The sequence below is a fragment of the Drosophila elegans genome, unplaced genomic scaffold (assembly GCF_018152505.1).
Source record: "Drosophila elegans isolate 14027-0461.03 unplaced genomic scaffold, ASM1815250v1 contig_37, whole genome shotgun sequence".
Lineage (NCBI taxonomy): Eukaryota > Metazoa > Arthropoda > Insecta > Diptera > Drosophilidae > Drosophila > Drosophila elegans.
This window is the reverse complement of record NW_024545752.1, coordinates 387,501-404,445: the sequence shown is the minus strand read 5'-3', so window position 1 is coordinate 404,445 and position 16,945 is coordinate 387,501. Positions and strand designations below refer to the sequence as shown.

General features: G+C 36.8%; 1 protein-coding gene across 2 annotated transcripts in view; it reads left to right on the top strand.

Annotated features, from left to right (window-relative positions):
• LOC121467315 (synaptosomal-associated protein 25) overlaps positions 1-16,945 on the top strand; it is a 461,557-nt gene that overhangs the window by 180,458 nt on the left and 264,154 nt on the right. Inside the window, exon 4 of one of the 2 annotated variants that reach the window (XM_041708699.1) lies at positions 273-321. The exons of the other annotated variant lie outside the window; for it this stretch is intronic. Within the exon in view, the coding sequence (XP_041564633.1) occupies positions 273-321 (49 nt within the window). The remainder of the gene's footprint in view (positions 1-272; positions 322-16,945) is intronic. 2 annotated transcript variants of the gene reach the window in all.

Sequence of the window (16,945 nt, the reverse complement as noted above, 5' to 3'; positions counted from 1 at the left end):
TTTAAATTTCATCAAAATCGGACTTTTTCATATAGCTCCCAAAGAACAATCGAATAATTGAGCTGCAAATTTTCATAGCTTCATTAAACATATACGCAAGTGAATCATAATTTTTATGTTTTCAGGAATATTTAATTTTTGAAATAGCTGCAAGGGTATATGAACTTCGGTTTGCCGAAGTTTGCTTTCTTTCTTGTTTACATATGAACAATAATAACACAATACTTATACACTTTTAAAAATTATTTACATTTCAATTTGCTGCACACCAGAGCAAGGAAGCAGGGATACGTACACTTGTAGCCCTTGATGATCAAGGAGGTGAGTCCAGTACTAACAGAACAATATATCACAGTTATTAACATACATGTGCATTTTACAAAGGATTATACTATACATATGTGAGACATCTCATATAAAATAAAATTTTTCGTCTGGTCTCAATGGGACTTTGCAGTAACACGTTCTCTGAGATGGACTAATATTTATTCTTTTTTTAAGGGGTTGTTGTTGTTATAATTAAAAAAAAATGTATTTGTTTTTTTATTTTATTTTGGTAGGGTGCATATATCTAAGAATACACACTGAAAATTTCATATCGTTCCGGTGAATATATTCAAAGCTACACCCAAATTTTAAAAGGCTGTTCAGAGTTCTTGCAAGTAGAATAAAAAGCTTTAAACGCGTTTTTTTCTCAAAATGGTGTTTTCAAAGTCCAACATACCAACATTACACGAAAACGGCTTAAGCGATTAGTCTCAAATTTAAAAATCAGCTTTTTATATATATTTTTTAAGTATTAATCAAAGATTTTTTCCGATAAATATATTTCTTATAAGCAATTTAAAGCCAAAATTTTTCTCAAAAATCAATTTTTTTATTTGAGAAACCGCCATTTTGTTAAAAAAAATTATTTTGCTTGTTCCTTCGATCACAAACTATGTAGATTGGGCCAAACTTTAACGACGTCTCTTTGATTTTCTACTTTCGGAGAATCCAGACCACAAATATAATGGTCACCGAGAAGAGCTCCCCTAGATACAGTTAAAATATAACATAATATGTGTCCAAAACACGGTCCGCAAATAACTGTTATAAGGTTGAAAAATCAGTGAAATCGGTGAAATACAGTGAAAAGTGAAGTTAATATAAAATTATAATAAAAAGGTAAGGTAATATTTATGTACATATAAAAGAACAAATTACAATAGTTTTCAAATATGTATTCTTTTAAAAAAAAATTATTGTTTTAAAGTGGAAGCTAGACTTATATTTATATCCTTGCAGAGGATATTATAATTTCAGTCAGAAATTTGCATCGCAGTGAAGAAGACAAATCCGACCCTATAAAGTATATATATTCTTGAATATCATCACTAGGAGAGTCGATCTAGCCATGTCCGTCTGTCCGTCCTCGCAAACTAGTCTCTCAATTTTAAGCTAAGTGCATGAAACTTTCCCAAAAGTTGCTTTCCTGTTGCAGGTAGTATATAAGTCGAAACGAGCAGGATCGGACAACTATAGAAACAATTGGGAAACATAAACTTTAAAAAAATATAGCTTTGCTTTTTTTTTAGATTATTAAAATCAAAAAAACGATATCATATCGATGTCATGGAACTATCGAACAATTGAGATGAAAATCAACATAGCTTCAATGTTTTTAAATATATACGCATATAAATCAAAATTTAGATGTTTTAAAGAATATTTAATTTTTGCAATAGGTGCAAGTTATATAAACTTCGCTTGCCGAAATTTGATTCCTTTATCGTCTTAAAATATATTTAATTTTTGGTCCATGCCTATTGATTTCGGATGCTTTTTAAAAAAGTTAAAAATTTGTAACTTTACTGTTCTTGAACAATAATAAGGTTTTTAAACCTTTTATTATCTTTTGCAAAATTTTTTTTTCAAAATATTATAAGCAGTATATTCTGTAGTTCTGTTATCTTAGTCACATTTTATTATTAGCTCAGATATTTGCGTAATTTTCAATTTTAGAAAATCGATTTTTTGTGTTTGATTATTATTATTAAGGATGGACAGCCAGTATTAGTACTCGTTTTCGATTAAAAAGTCGTCTTTAAATAGCCTTTCTCGCTTAAGCAGAAACGAATATATGCTCATTAAAATTTTCGCAATCATCAAAAAAAAAAAATCTCCAAGCGTTTAAACACCAAAGCTAATGCCCTCTTTCCATTTGAAATGGTTGGTTTTTGATAAATGTGAAATATCGATTTCCACAGAGCACATACTCCATCCGATAACAGCTAAACTGAACAGCTGTGCATCGTCAAATAGCCTAGTGATTTTGTTAAACACGTGGGTAAAATATGTAGAAAACGTAAAAAATGTGCAAAAATTCTTACAAATTGTGGCAAGGTGTGCATTTCTGCGCTTCAAGGGCGCAAGAAAATTTTTTTTCCAAAAAAATGTGGCTCTTCTTTTTTTGACTATGTAATACCTACAATCTTGCTTTAAAACCAAAAACACATAGCGAGCTATCGCTATTTATCGAAAAAGCACTTATAGAAAAAGGTATAGTAAAAAAAGTGGGACTTAATTTTGTGTTGGTGAAATATAAATGACAAAGTGTCTGCTGCTCCGTTGCAGCTGATTTAGCATATATGCAGGTTGCTTATATGAACCTTATTATTCTTGTTAGCAAGTTCTGAGAGATTAATCATGAAGGGATTTCCTAGGTGGATTGATCTTAATCTGCATAGGGCCGGACAGGAAAAGAACAGGTGTTCCTGTCCTATTCCCGTCATCTTCTTCCTCGTCCCTGCAGCTTCCGCAGAAATCCTTTTGGAGTGCGCCCAGTCTGCTGGCATGTGAAACCACTAAGCAGTGTTTGATATTGTATGAAAGTATTTGTTGGTCGCGTGGAAAGACCTAATAGCCGCTTGGCTATCGCTGATTATGTTAATCCATCTTCTTTGACCTCCGCCGACGTGGTCATCTAGTTTTGAGCCGTCGGTGTAGATGCTAACTACATCTGTGGGTCCTGACTGACCCTGCTCCCAGTTTTCTCTACTTGGGAGTAGGATCTCAAAGGGAGTGTTATCAAAGTCTATTGTTTTTGCACAGGTCCGTTTTATGGGGCATTGATTTGCCTTCTTGAGGTTATCAAATTCTATTGGTTTGCACAGGTCCGATTTAATGGGCATTGATTTGCCTTCTTGGAGAAGTCTGGCAGGACCATATGTTTGTGATTTCCATTAGACAGTGTCTCTCAAACTAACCGCCGCTATTTTAGCCCGTTTCATGCCGGCTAAGTCCAGACTAGGAATGCTCAACATAGCGTTTAGCGCGTCGTTGCCCGTGAAGATGATGACTACATCGTCCGCATATGCCTCAACCTTTCATCCGCCGCTTTCTTATTTACATAGCAGTTTATTGACTGCGATGTTTCATAGTAGGGGGACAGTACCCCTTTTTGAGGGGAACCCCAATTTACAAAACTGGTTTATGTTGAGATTTCTAATGAGCAGGTCTCAACACCTAGGTCAGCGAGGGGTAATGGCTGTGGGAAGCGCCTACAATGTCTAGGAATGCAACCAGTGAAAATTCCTTGTTACTTTTGAATTAGGCTGAATACAGCTGAATGCGGCGTTACAGTGGTGGAGGTTTACTTGCAGTAGTATTAGCTACGGCTTCCTCGCTCCCGCTGAGGTTCGCGTCAGCTTCGTCTGCCGGCGTCATCGCTTGCGTTTCTTCGCGTAGAGAAGCGTCGGTGGAATAGCCGTTATCCGGCTCATCCTCTCCGGAGCTTCGATCTCAACGGCAAATACCTGCTCTGCTGTGTTGACGAACGGGTCTCCTTCTAGCTTGAGTCTCCTTTATAAACATTGATGCGAATTGCACTTCTATTGGGGAAACCGACTCCGTGTTCACGCGGCTTCACCCTTACGACCTTCCAGTCGTGCGTGAGAAGTTGGGGATTGCATCTCTGCAGCCAAATATCAGCTCGGCCTTGTAGGCGCTGTCGCCTCTTTGTAGAGGTTAGCCGATCGCTGACAATCGCAGGCCACCACCTTGACACTGCTTTGGAACCATCCCGCATCTCAGCAGAATAGCGAATTTTGTGGAAGTCCCGAAACACCATACAAATACAAATGACGGCAGGCTGCCCCTTTACTTATTTCCACTTATTCCTTGGGATCCGGCCTCCGGTGTTTCCCTGGTCCACAAGTCCAAGCAGGACGCTGTCTCGCGTAATGTCCGCAAATGATAGGGCTGGGTGGACTTTGGATCCTTTAGGCCCATTCCACCTTCTTCAGCCATTCGGCTGAGGGGTTGGCAATCTTGCTCCTTTTATGGGATCGCTTAGGTAAATATTGGTTGCCCTGAAATATCGGTTGCCCGACGGTCTTCACTGTAACTACTGTGGGTGGCAACCGACTGTCTGCCACCTATCATCCCTAGTTTGGGATGGGGCCTTTTCGGGAAAATCCCCGAGCTGGTGCCAGAGCACGTGGAGCCAACGCTCGCTGAGTTTCGTGTTTTTTGGAGTTCCGAACTCCATATTATTCTTATTTTGTGTTGCTTCCGTAATAGGTCCAACGAGATGTGGAGAATAGGAAATGTGCTGGCGAATAATAAAACAGAGGGTCGCCATCTTCCTGAGCCCACCCTTAGAGACTGAGCTAGTTTTTAGCCCGTGCCCTCAGCAACTATTTAGATGCGGCTATTCGCATCGTCGGTACTGCTGCTAAGCAGCGACAGATACCCACTGGTGCTGTTTATTACAGAGGTTTTTGTCTTACGGAACACAGCTGACCTTATATGGCAGTTCGCTTGGCGCCATCAGAACCATCTCACTAGTTCTTTGGACGTTTAACGTATGCAAATCATTATTAGATCTATAATGATTTAAAACTGGGTGAATACAATTTCTAATTCATTTACTTGGCACAGCAAAATCGGGGCTATCAATCTCACTACGAATAATCTTAACCATTTAAGCAAAGACGAAGCATCGTTCTACGGTTGTCTAGGGAGGTAATGTAACACTGGCTCACATAATTAAATTAACCATTCCGTCAGGGATCAAACTTTGATTTTGCTGTGCAGTTTGATTATTGTACTATTTATTTTTAGTCTTTATTTATTTATTTTTAAATTTTTTATGTAAATTTTATTTTTTATCTCCAGTTCTGTCTTACCATTTGGGTCACTGATAGCTTATTTTACTAGATGAAGTCACTGATGTGTAAAATTAAGTGATTTTCGTACAGAATCAAACGCAATACCAAAACCAGTCTAAACATTATTTCTGATGCCATTTATTATTAACGATGTTAGCACCATGTAAAAAATAAAAAATTAAAATAAAAACACAGGGCGGGAAGTATACTTCGGCAAGCCGAAGTTCATATACCCTTGCAGCTATTGCAAAATTAAATTAAAAAAACGTTCAAATCTAAAATTTTTCTATTGGATAGACCAATAATTATATTATCATGTGTTAAGATTATTTTAAGTAAGTTTGAATTTTGAATAATAATGTTCCGTTCAAATATTTTCTGTGGGTGTATGTTTAAAAACATTCAAACTATGATGATTTTTAGTGGCAGCTATATGAAAGGGTTTTCCGGATTGAATGAAATTAATTTATTCATTTATTTAATAATTAATTAGTTTTTTTGTTTTAATATTTTGATTGTTCCAACGGGAACTATATGATATAGTCGTCTGATTTTGATAAAATGTAAACCGTAATTCTGAAATATTTATCTTGAAGAACTAAAAAAAAATAAAAAACAGCAAAGCTATATATTTTTTTATTTAATTTTCCGATAGTTCCTATGGGAGCTACATGCAATAGTCCTCAGATCCGACACGTACCGGCTAATATACTACCTGCAACAGGAATACTACTTTTGGGAAAGTTTAATGCAGATAGCTTTAAAACTGAGAAACTAGTGGAAACGGACGGACATACGCTGATTAAGAATATATGTACTTTATATTGTTCCCATGAGACCCGGCTTGTATATATATACATATATACTACCTGCCACAGAAAAACAACTTTTGGGAAAGTTTTGTTTTAAACTGAGAGACTAGTTTGTGTAGAAACGGACTGATGGACGGACGGACAGACATGGCTAGATCGACTCTCCTAGTGATGCTGATCAAGAATATATATACTTTATGTCTCCTTCACTGCGATTCAAACTTCTGACTGAAATTATAATACCCTCTGGAAGGGTATACAAAGTCTCTAGGCGGTGACTTGATTTCCCAAAAAAATAGAGCAACTCAACAGAATATCAAATCAATTGAATATCGGAAATTCTGCCGTGCAACGGACTTTTTGTCCCACAGGCTTTCGACGGAGTCTGGCCTGATGGGTTTATCCCAAAAATCGGAAAGATATTGCCCGAATACACTCACAGTTACTTGAGTAGTACCTGAACAGGAGGTGTTGCAATTTATTCTTAAAATGTAATCAATCTGACTGGAATTTGTTGTAAAGTCTTGTTTCTGCCGATGAGCAAATTGAGTGTCTCCAAAAAAAACGTACTGCATCTATATAAAACCTGCGTTCCCATAGAAACCAGAGTAATAAAACAAAATAAACAGCGGTGCACCATAGCACCATTAAAATTCGCTTTAATAGCTAAGAGATAAGACTTTTTAAACGTGGAATGGGTATAGGCCAACTATTTATATGAAGAATTAAAATCACGAAGGAAAATAGTTACGGAACTTATTCACTTGAGTAAGTGCTGACTTGGTGCCTCAATTTAAAGTCCGATTTGTGTTACGATAATCGAGTTTTTAGTTTAGACTAACCTGTCCCTACATAGATATATGCTTTAAAATTTGTAATTTTCGTTTGCATTACCGGACATTTGTATTTTGTACTCAACATACTTTGCGGCGTTCCTTTTAATTATGTACATACATCGTAATTGAATTTAAAATATTTGTTTTCTTGTATGCAGAAATTGACAAAGCCATAAATGTTTTTCTAGGAATATTGGTGTGTTCTTCTATTATATTCTTTTGGAATGCTGGGGAGTCTTGAGACTACATCGAACGATATTAATTTTTCTTCTGAGTTTTCAACTGAGTTTTTATTATTGTAGGTTGAGTCCGCCGTTATGTTCTTCAACATGTTTATAATAAATTTCTAAATTCCGTATGATAATGATACAATCGTTGAACATACGGGTCTTAAAGGAATCCTTCTTTGTGGATTTTTGGTAGTCCTTATATCCATAGTGACAGTGCTGTTGTGGTGACGATTTTATTCCTTTCGCTCCGTGAAATAAGTCTCTTTTTGAAAAGATTTTTTTTACTTATTCGTTGTTTTTAGTTTGAAATCACGATGGTGAATCTTTCGTTAAATTCGGAATGTGATTTTATCCCTAACTAGGTAGTCCTGCTCTCTTCGCTGCGCAGTTCGTAAGTATACAATTTAATAGTATTATGAATTGAGGAAGAGAATCGACCAAGATATTTTTGACAAAGTATGTGCGGCTTATGAAGATTCGTTAGTACAATATTATCCATTCGCTTCATAAAGTTGTTATAAAGCATTAATTTAAAAGCAAACAAAAATACGAATCATAAGAAAATTGTCACAGCGATTCAATAAAAAAATAAAAATTTATATATATTAAAAATTTGGAGTATTTATTCTTCAGTTTCTTTTTATTTTAACATAAGCAAAGATAATAATTGTAAATCCCAAATATTGTATTTCTAATCCAAGCCATTTGGATAAGCCACGTTTTTGGAATGACTGTCCAGTGCATGAATGACTCTCGAACATGCAAAAAATAACTTCCCATGTAAAAATCACGATTCTTTTATATAACGCCGTATATTTGAAGTGTTTGTCCTTGTGCCTTGTTAAAAGTCAGGCAAACGATAAACGAACTGGAAATTGCAGGCGTTTGAACTTGAATGGCATGTCTGTAGAAATCATTTGAATACGTGTTATAAGCATATTTTCGCCTTTCGCTTTGTCATTGATTAGAGTTGCTTCAATCATCTTCCTTAATGCCGTGTACCATTACCCATTCCAAAATATCCATGCACATTAAATTCAATAGGATGGTCGTAACCAAATGCAGCTCAGAAAATATCGTCCAAAACACGACGTCGTGTTCGTGAAGGCCTTGCTGAATTTCTTGCATGACCTTCTTTAAATCTATGTCGTTAACGTCGCACTGCACTTTGTGACATTCTTTGTCACAAGGCGTCCGGAGTATTTCGAGAACGTCGACATATGTTAATTTTTGGACGTGCGGGTATTTATAAAAACACTATCACTTTATAAAGAAATTGAAAATTTGTTCACATTTGTTTTTTCTTCGATCTGTCACATTTAACAGAACGTGAAGTCTGTCATACGATTAATGCAAGGGGGAATGCGGGGGCTTGACAACAGTCAATACAAAACATGCTCTGAACATTTTTGGACCTTCGTGGTGTAAATGTGAAAGATTTAGGTAAGATTGGTCAAACGGTTCGATAGCTAGAGTTATCGTGTATGTGTCTGCGTAAGTGGAGTGCGAACAGGACAATGTATGGCTATTAACCATCCTTGAACTAAGACAAATATATTATGAAAAGTTTGATAAAATTCGGCTTGGCGGTATATTATGATAGTGATGGAACAAAGAAAGTGGCACTGATTTTTGTATCTGTTTAGGCAGCGGAACCAAAGAAGCTGCACTATTGCGCTCCCGTACTCCCGCTCTCCGCCGCTTACAACTTTCCAGTGAGCTTTCCGCCGCTCTTGACTTCCAATGAACTCTGCCGCTCTTGGTGAGTTCCATGATGCACTTAGCGCTTAAAGCGCTCTAGTTTTAAGTTTTTAAGCTCTCAAATTGTCAACGAGCTGAATAAACGCCCGGCCGGTCCGCAATATTTACCGAATCTCACCTAAAGTTTTTCATTTCGCGACAGAGTGTCTTTTTCAGCATTTCACTGCTGCCACCGATCATCATCTCGCTGCAACGTTGAAGCTGCCTTCGAAGAAGTTGACGACCCCAAGCACCCCCATAACAGTATCCTTGTCCATAGAAACGGCCTTGCTTCCATTGTCAGTAGTGTAAAAAGGTAAATTGTATTCGTTAGAAGGTATTTATATATTTTCTTAATCAGGATCGATAGCCGAGTCGATCTAGCCATATCCGTCTGTCTGTCCGTCTGAATGAACGTCGAGATCTTGGAAACATTAACAGCTAAAAAATTGGGACTGGGTTTGCAAATTAAAGTATTTCTTAGGCAGCGCAAGTTTATTTCAAAACGGAACCACGTCCACTCTTACGCCCACAAAAAAAGTGTGTACTGTCACTCTAATATATGTAAAATCCTAGAAGTTGGACTCTGTGTATGTGTATATCTATCGGTAGACATAAGCAAATTTTCAAAATCGGTCTAATATCTTAGACATTATGTGGTTTTGGAGTCGTCTGCTCTGACGCGCTTTGCCGCCCTTCTGCGCTGTTCGAGCGCTGCTTGCCGGTAATCGGTGCAGTAGAGAGACAAAACGAAAGAACTTTAAGCGGGGGGTGAGGGTGCTGCGAGCACTTAGCTTCTAGTGTTGTCTACGCTGTTCGACAGATGGGGCCACCTAAACTTCGTTTGTTTTGTAGGGGGAATACTTAGTTTAAAGTTTGTTGGCTGACGAACGGTTATCAAGTAACGGGTATCTAGTAGTTTAATAATGTTTAATTAGGGTGCTTAATACTTTAAATTGAAACAAACATGAATGCTGGCTAAAGCATTTCCTACAACTGTTGAAAAATACTACTTTTACTACTGTTTAAAAATATTTCTTTGAGACGATGCAAGAGTTTTATGTATTGTTTATTATTAAGCGGATTTCCCTCAAGAATTTTCAGTATTCTCTTCAACCGTTTTTCCTCGAATTAATTATTCAAAGGTGTGGGCTTTTACAAATTCGGCTATGCCGTACTCACTACTTGAATGCCGTTCTATCGATGTCAGCAAGTCTCTCGACCTTCACCATAACGTATTTAGCCAGCTTAAGTTGCTACGAATGCGCTCTAAACACTTCGAAATACCACTGTGGTTGTATTTTCACTGCCGTAGCGATGTTCTATTAAAATGCGATCTTTAAAACATAAAAACTATTAACAAAATGGCATCGGTTGAAAAAGAAGTCGGTTTTCCGGTGTAAAAATGTTTTTTAAAGTCTGCCAAATGTACAATTTTTTAAGATGATTAAATTGAAAACGATCGGTATACTTGTAGTCGAGTTATGATGTTAGCAGTTTTTAAAAATGCCTTTTTGACGACCGTTTTAAAATATGTTTTAATTATTAATTCAGTAAGAAGCTTGCAACGCACTATGGGGCCACCGACCACATTTTTCGGAAAAAAGAATTAAAGAAACTAATTCAAGTGCAATTTTTTGGCATGCAGTCCAACAATAGTGGTTTGTAATATGTATTTGCAAATGTGAATTATAAATATTGATATTGATATTGTCCCTGTAATCTTGTGTAAGGTAAGTATAACCCCAAAAAAACTAATGGATTGTAGTAATTTGTTATTTTTAAATAGAGCTAAAAAGTGATTTAAGCATTTTCAAAATTTTAAACTTGTTCCATGTTGTAGATTATTCAATTACTTTTCTATTCTGTTAGTATAAAAGTGCTCTTTTGCGCACTTTTTCCGAAATTAAACTTTTTAGGTTGTAACTTCAAATTTGCAAACTCCGAATTGCTTAACAAATGGGAAGCAGAGGCGACAAAGAGTGCAAAGTAGATTGCCATTATCGAATTTATTAAAGCGTCAATACGTGGACCTTGTTTCAAGCAAGATGAGGCAATTTTGGTTACAGAAAAGTTAAAGCCTGCGCTACAATATAACACAGAAGTGGGAAAAGTGCAAAAGAAACCTAAATCTATTCAACCATAGGCATTTAGCTCGCATTTAAATTTTAGAATAAATAAAACATTAAGAGCGGTTGGACGGCCTATACTGTCCTTTCTATCGAAAAAATATGAAACTTAAATAAACGAAGTGGAAGATCTAGCATCAATGCTAGATGTTAGATTACTAATTCAAGCTGCAAGTGCAGTTGCTCGAAAGCGCATTCAGCCCGACCTTGCCTATATTTTGAAAATGTTTGCTTTATGTCCCAAATTAATTAAAACGAAATTACAGATTTCTTTATTACAGAGTTTTTAAAAATTTTTGTCAATACAATTACTGATTTTTCTTTGAAAATTAGTTCTCTAAAAAGAAAAAACCTGTTATATCCTAATAAAAGATAAGACCACGGCATTTTTTTTCAAACGTGTATTTTTTTTAGCATAATCTTCTGATAACAAAAATAAACATATTTTTTTTAAACCTTGCTTTCTGTATCATAGCCTTAAACAAATCCCGAGACAATTTCTTCGCTTTTTTAAGTTATTAATTAATGTCACAAAAATTAATCATTTGCCCAACAGTGCAACGCAGTGAAGAAGACATTTTCGACCCTATAAAGTATATATATTCTTATTGAGCATTACTAGGAAATCGATCTAGCCATGTCCGTCTGTCATTTCTACGCAAACTAGTAACTCAGTTTTAAAGCTATCTGCATAAAACTTTCCCACTTTGTGAGGATTATAGCTTAAGCTCCCATAGCTTTTTTTTTTTTTAATTGCTTTTCTATTTATTTATTGAATCTTTTCCTTTCGGATACTAACAATAACAGTATGAAATCTTATGATAATAACCTAACTAATAGTCGTATGACTGAGTTATGGGGCCCTGATAGTTATTGCCGGGTTGGGAGGCTGTTGTGTTGTAGGCGGGTTCTGCTGGAAACCCGAAATGATTGGGTGCACAGAGAGTTTTTCATTGCAGGTCTCATTTTGTTTGTCTATTTCATCTTTTACTGCAAGAATGCTGAGGTCCCTGTGGATGTTTTGGCTGCAAAAATACCATGGTGCCCCAGTGATAGTTCTCAGGATTTTTGATTGTGCGCGCTGTATGATGTCTATATTGCTGCTGCTCGCGTTCCCCCATTGCTGGGAGTCCAGATGAGCTTGAGAGTGGAATTGTAAAGTAAAACCTTGTATTCCACACGCAGGGGCGACCGAGCGTTTAAGATCCAGTGGAAGCTGCTGGCTTTTAGTTTTAAATGTAGCTTATTGCATTCGATGTGTCTTCTCCAGGTTAGTCGGCTGAACGCCGATATTTTTGTTAATTTATATGAATACGCCAGTCAGATAGCAACCTCTCTACTACGATGAGGTGATTGGCTAGTTGTGTTGTTGCTCGGCTTGGGTTTTTAGAGCGACTTAAGATTGCAGTGTCGACAGTGAACGTAGATGTTGTTATCTGCTCATTCGTAGGAATATCCGCTGTATATAGGACGAATGTTTCGATTGTCTAGTCGTCAGATGTTTTTGTGTTGCACCTTACTGCGAGGACTCTTTTGTACAGATACGACTCAAATAGCTTCTGATTGTATGTAGGTAGTTTGTTTTGATTTTATACATGAGGCCATCGAACCAGATTGGATAGAAAACTTGAGATACATCCAGGAATATTGCACTGCAGTATTACCGATGCTCGAAGGCTGTGCAAATTTATTCTGTTAACTTGTTCGATTGTTCCATGGCTTTGACCGAAGCCAAATTGATGTGCCGGGATGACATGTGTGCTTTCAGATATGTTATTATGCGTGTTAAAAGGCATTTTTCCAACAGTTTAGATAGACACGATAATAATCGGTCTGTAGGACGACGGAACTGTGTGGTCTTTTCCGGGTTTCGGTATCATTATGATAGTAGATTTTTATTCATTTTCTAGAATAGTAGCCGAGACGTATTATCCCATAGAAGAGTTTACAAATAACGTCGACAGCAGAGTTATCATTTTTGAGGTTATAAGGTCACCGCCCGGGGCCTTTTTCGGTTTCAGTTCCCCGATGACTTTCGATTTGTGGTAACACAAATGGACCAGTGGCTGAGGTCGGCTGGAAGACTTTTCGGAGATGTGAAGCAAAAGTTTCGGCTCTATCTTCGTCGCTGCGGGACCAGCTAACTGATATATTTCTTATCGGAGTGACTGTTTCGATTGGAAAGCTCAGGTCTGGGTGAGCCCTCCACAGAGGATATTTTGTATTGGTTGTCAAAAGTTTTTCGAAGTACCGTGATTGTATGTTTTCAGCGTCCTTCTTCAGGGCTCGGTTTAGTGTGCGTGTGGTTTCCTTAAGACGTTGTTTTGAGGATGGTGATCTGTTGGTTTGCCAAGCACGTCGCAGTCGCCTTTTTTTCAGTAGAAGCTGTTCAATTTGTAGATTTGTTTTGAAATGGTTGGTTTGCACGTCTTTTCCTTTTGGTGTTCAAATAGTGGCTGCTGCCACGAGCATCGGTAGAACACTCGACGTCCGCTTCGATGTTGAGCTGCGGGTTTAGTTCAATGTGGGAACTTGCATACTTTTTATATTTTAGCCAGTTGGTTCTGTACTATGTCAGCCTGTGGGGGTGGTCTGTGGTTTCTGGGCTTTGAATAAGATCTCTTTCAGACGTGGCCTGCAAATAGTTTGTTGCAAACCTTTGGTGAAAATGGTGCTTGATGCGTTCCCTAATTAGGATGTCGGTTCCGCCGTAAGCTTTACCATCTGGATGATCTGTGCGGTAGAAAGTTTAGCCTCTTATTTGGAAGTTGTATTTGCTTGTGAGGTGTCGATATGATTTACATTGGAACTGTGTTATTTCAAGTTTGTGCCGAAAAACACCATTAGCGGTTCACATGGTTATCCGTAGATTTGCCATCAATTATTTGCAAGCAACTGTAACACAATGTTCTGGTTTTGCACCAGTGTTTGCATGGTCGTTTTCATGAAGGACATTAATTCCATCATACTTCGTTGCATGGTAACCATCGTTGATTCCAGTGTGCTTTGTGACTGCCCTTGCACTGGTCCGTTCCATTTATGTGGCTCTTCCACCGTAATTCTCCGGTGCAATAGGTATTGCAGGTTATAGATAAGATGCACTTCTATTTTGTTCAAGACTCTGCTATCTGGCTTCAGCTCTACCTTGAAGAGTGGTTGCGGCTTTTTGTTCATGTTAATGATGTTACTAACGTTCTTTGCAGAAAACCCGTCTTCTTTGAGGGCATTGATAACTTCATTAGCGGCTACATTGTGCTCGATTCCTTTTAATACAACTTGCTTGCCCTTGCTGCTTTTTAGTTGGTACGTGTAGTGGTTTTTCTATGTTTCCTCAAGGTATTTGGACACAATTCAGAAATATTCTTCAGAGTTGGTCTAAAGTTTGGTTTCGTGAATATTCCTTTTAGTAAGTGGAACAACATGAAAATTTCCTACCCCGACCTGCGCAACAATTTTGTTGACCAGGGCGTTCGAGTTTTTCTCCCTAATGTAAATTGGTGGGGGTATAGGTTTCGGTTGGGTCTCTTGACCAAGTTCTGGTTGAATTTAAGCGAGGAGGGCAAATCTGTTGTCATTAAATCTTCCGGGTAATTCGTTGTCTCTTTGGACACGGTTTATTATACCCTTGCAGAGGGTATAATAATTTCAGTCACAAGTTTGCAACGCAGTGAAGGAGACATTTCCGACCCTATAAAGTATATATATTCTTGATAAGCATCACTAGTAGAGTCGATCTAACCATGTCCGTCTGTCCGTCTGTCCATCTGTCCGTCTGTCCGTCCGTTTCTACGCAAACTAGTCTCTCAGTTTTAAAGCTATTTACATGAAACTTTCCCAAAAGTTGTCTTTCTATTGCAGGTAGTATATAAGTCGGAACGAGCCGGATCGGACGACTATAGCATATAGCTCCCATAGGAACAATCGAAAAAATAAATTTAAAAAAATTATAACTTTGCTGTTTTTTCGACATATAGCAATGGTTAAATATTTCAGAATTACGGTTTACATTTCATCAAAATCGGACGACTATAGCATATAGCTCCTGTAGGAACAATCGCAAAATATATACAAAAAAAATTATAACTTTGCTGTTTTTCAATTTTTCTATTAGTTCTTCGACATATAGTAATGGTTAAATAATTCAGAATTACGGTTTAAATTTCATCAAAATCGGACGACTATTTCATATAGTTCCCATAGGAACATCCGGAAAAAAATACAAAAAAAATTATAACTTTGCTATTTTTCAATTTTTCTAATAGTTCTTCGACATATAGTAATGGTTAAATATTTCAGAGTTACGGTTTAAATTTCATCAAAATCGGACGACTATATCATATAGCTCCCATAGAAATGATAAAAATATATAAAATAACTATATAATAATTGAGCTGCAAATCATCATAGCTTCAATGTTTTTAGACATATGTATACGCAAGTAAATCATAATTTTAATGTTTTAAAAAATATTTAATTTTTGCAATAGCTGCAAGAGTATATGAACTTCGGCTTGCCGAAGTTTGCTTCCTTTCTTGTTTTTTTTTTTGTTGCAGCAATGTCTGAGCGATTGATAAAAGCACGATAACACTTTTCAATGTACAAAAACCCTTTTGACAAACAAGTTTCTAAGCTTACCCTTGTCGTCATAAGTGCACGCACTGCTACTGCAAAAATCTTAGCTAAGCATATATGCCTCAGTACTCGGTGGGGCCGGTCTACACCTTTTTTAAATGGGGCTGATCAGACCTTTTTTAAGGCAATCTCAGAAAATTCAATAACTGTAAAACTCCTTATAGTATTTTAAATGAGATTGGTGAAGCGTCTCGGTGTACTTCTTTTAAATTCAGAAGTTTGCAATGCTTATCGCTTAAATTTTTATATTTTTCGGGATATTTCGCGCAGTATATAAGCTATTGACATGAATCTTTTCAAATCCTATTTTTATACCCTTGCAGAGGGTATTATAATTTCAGTCAGAAGTTTGCAACGCGACAGTGAAGGAGACATTTTCGAGCCTATAAAGTATATATATTCTTGATCAACATCACTAGGCAAGTCGATCTAGCCATGTCCGTCTGTCCGTCCGTCCGTCCGTTTCTACGCAAACTAGTCCCTAAGTTTTAAAGCTATCTGCATGAAACTTTCCCAAATGTTGTCTTTCTATTGCAGGATCGGACGACTATAGCATATGGCTCCCAAAAAAAATTTTAAAAAAATATAACTTTGCCTTTTTCTAATTTTTTTTGTCGTTCTTCGACATATAGTAATGGTTAAATATTGTAGAAGTACGGTTTAAATTGGATCAAAATCGGACGACTATATCATATAGCTCCCATAGAAATAATAAAAATGCATAAGTTACCTTTCTAATTATTGAGCTGCAAATCATCATAGCTTCAATGTTTTTTAACATACACGCAAGTAAATCATAATTTTTATGTTATCAAAAATGTTTAATTCTTGCAATAGCTGCAAGGGTATATGAACTTCGACTTGCTGAAGTTTGCTTTCTTTATTGTTTTATGAATATCTTGATCAGGGTAAAAGGGCGTACAGATAGACGTCTATATGCTATAGTTCTTATAATAGGGTGAAATCGGTCCAATCGGTCAGGTTATTTCGCGCAGTGTATAAGCTATCGACATCAATTTTTCGAAGTCTTATTTATTTGCGCATATCTTGATCAGGGTTAAAGCGCATTCCGACCGAACGTCTATGTCTTATAGCTTCAATACGACTAATTGTTGTTCTGTTACACTTTTGTTATTCATCTAGCTATTTTTGCAATTCTAGCAATTTTGGCAAAGTCTGCAAGGTTTTTAAAATTAGGCTTGCCAAAGTTAGCTTTCGTCCTCGTTTTTTTGTGTTTGAATTGCATGTGCAAAAGAAGACACAAAAAAGGGAAAACAGGCACGTGTCCGAATGTGCTCAGCTAAGTTTAGACTGACAAAATTTTTTGAGAAATAATATAAAATAATAATATAATATAAAAATAAATAAATAATATAATATAAAAATAAGATAATTAGATTCTAAGCCATCTCT